Source organism: Tenrec ecaudatus, chromosome 14, assembly GCF_050624435.1.
Source record: "Tenrec ecaudatus isolate mTenEca1 chromosome 14, mTenEca1.hap1, whole genome shotgun sequence".
In the NCBI taxonomy this organism is placed as follows: domain Eukaryota; kingdom Metazoa; phylum Chordata; class Mammalia; order Afrosoricida; family Tenrecidae; genus Tenrec; species Tenrec ecaudatus.
In genome coordinates, this window is record NC_134543.1 from 87,283,356 (window position 1) to 87,285,310 (window position 1,955).

A 1,955-nucleotide genomic window follows, 5' to 3' on the forward strand; every position below is an offset into this window, starting at 1 on the left:
AGCCATTTCGAAAAGGGTCTTTCTTTTGTATAGGGTGATCATTCCTCACTCCTTTTTTTAAATGGGTAAGCAATGTGAAATTTCCATATGAAGGTCACGGATTAGTACTCCCTTAGTATTGGTAAATAGGGGTTTTTGTTACACAGAGACCACGGCATACATTGTTTTCAGTCATTAAATATGACTATTTTAATTGATAGGGTTCTTCTTAATTCTTAAATATATTAAAACTGTCATTCTAATTTAGACTCAGAAAACAGAGTCATCCTCGCCTAATTAAGGAGAATTTAGTTCTTTTGAATTTGATCTGTGTATATTATCCACATATTAAAATGACCTAGTGGGAAGTTTAGATATCAGACCTTGGGATCTGATTTATTGTTCTTATCTTCAGTTATACACGTAAAGAGAATTTCGGGGGGGGGGCATTGAAGAGAAAGAAAGAGAGAGAGAGAAAGAGAGAGAGAGAGATTAAACTCAGTGGGGCAAAAGCCCTCAGATTCTTTTGGGGATAAAAGGAACTATAGGTCTAGGTGGAACAGAAAATCAAATGTGAGTTAATAATAATATACATAAACTATGCTCAAGAAATATGAAAAGTTTATGATACTTAGCATCACTTAAATATTTTCATGATTCTTCCTGTTAAGCTCTCCCAGGTTTGCAGAGGTATAAACCTACTTATTTTTGCAGAGAACCAGAGCCATTGCCCGAGTCCTGCCTGGATCCCCATGGAAGTAGTGACCAATGTCACGGAGTTTATATTTCTGGGCCTGTCCCAAGATCCTGGAATGCAGCTCCTGCTCTTTGTCCTGTTCCTCCTCTTCTATGTCGTGATCATGGTGGGAAATCTGCTCATCTTGATCACCGTCCTTTTTGACCTCCGACTCCACACACCGATGTATTTCTTCCTCAGTAACCTGTCCTTCGTCGACATTGCCTACTCCTCGGCCACGGCCCCCAAGATGATTGCAGACTTCCTCTCTGAGAAAAAGGCAATTTCCTACTGGGGCTGTGTAAGTCAGATGTTCACCTTCCACTTTTTTGGCTGTGCTGAGATTTTTGTTCTGACTGTCATGGCTTTTGACCGGTATGCTGCCATCTGCCAACCCCTCCGTTACACTACCATCATGAGTGCTAACGCTTGCTCTCTGCTGGCATCCCTGTCCTGGTTGGGGGCCCTAGGACATTCCTTTGTTCAGACCCTGCTGACTTTCAAGCTGCCCTTTTGCAATGCCCAAGTCATTGACCACTACTTTTGTGATGTCCACCCGGTCCTAAAACTTGCCTGCGCTGACACAACTCTGGTAAACATGTTAGTGATTGCCAATAGTGGCTTCATATCCCTGGGGTGTTTCCTCATTCTTTTGGCTTCCTACACAGTCATTCTATTTAGTCTTCGCAAGCGGTCAGCAGAGAGCCGGCGCAAGGCCCTGTCTACCTGTGGATCTCATCTGACTGTAGTGACGTTCTTCTTTGTCCCTTGTATCTTTATTTACCTCCGCCCGTCCACTACCTTCCCACTGGACAAGGCTGTGTCTGTATTTTATACTACGATCACCCCAATGCTCAACCCACTTATCTATACGCTGAGAAATGAGGATGTGAAGAACGCCATGAAGCGCCTATGGAGTCATAAAATATCCTTCAGGCAAAAGGAGATAGAATAGCTTATCAGAATCGCAAATTCATTGAGTTAGCTGATACTTTCAGAGCCTATCATAGATTAAAATGTTGCAATAACTCTGAAAACTCAACTGTCAAATTGTTAATTGAGTCAGAAATAATCTGATACCTTTTCATTTCTCTACCTTTGTTGTTGTTGTTGTGTGCCATTGAGTTGGCTCTGACTCATCCTGGTCTTATTTACAAAAGACAAAAGCACTCCCCACTGCTGTACCATGCACACAATTGTTATTAAGCTTGAACTCATTGTTTACCTACCATCAAGCCAT

General features: G+C 41.9%; 1 protein-coding gene across 1 annotated transcript; it reads left to right on the top strand.

Moving 5' to 3' along the window:
* Positions 1-579: 579 nt before the first annotated feature.
* LOC142426669 (olfactory receptor 4S2-like) lies at positions 580-1,670 on the top strand. Its single transcript, XM_075532253.1, is given in 3 exon segments — positions 580-605; positions 607-633; positions 635-1,670. Coding segments are annotated over 3 exon segments (1,089 nt in total).
* Positions 1,671-1,955: the final 285 nt, after the last annotated feature.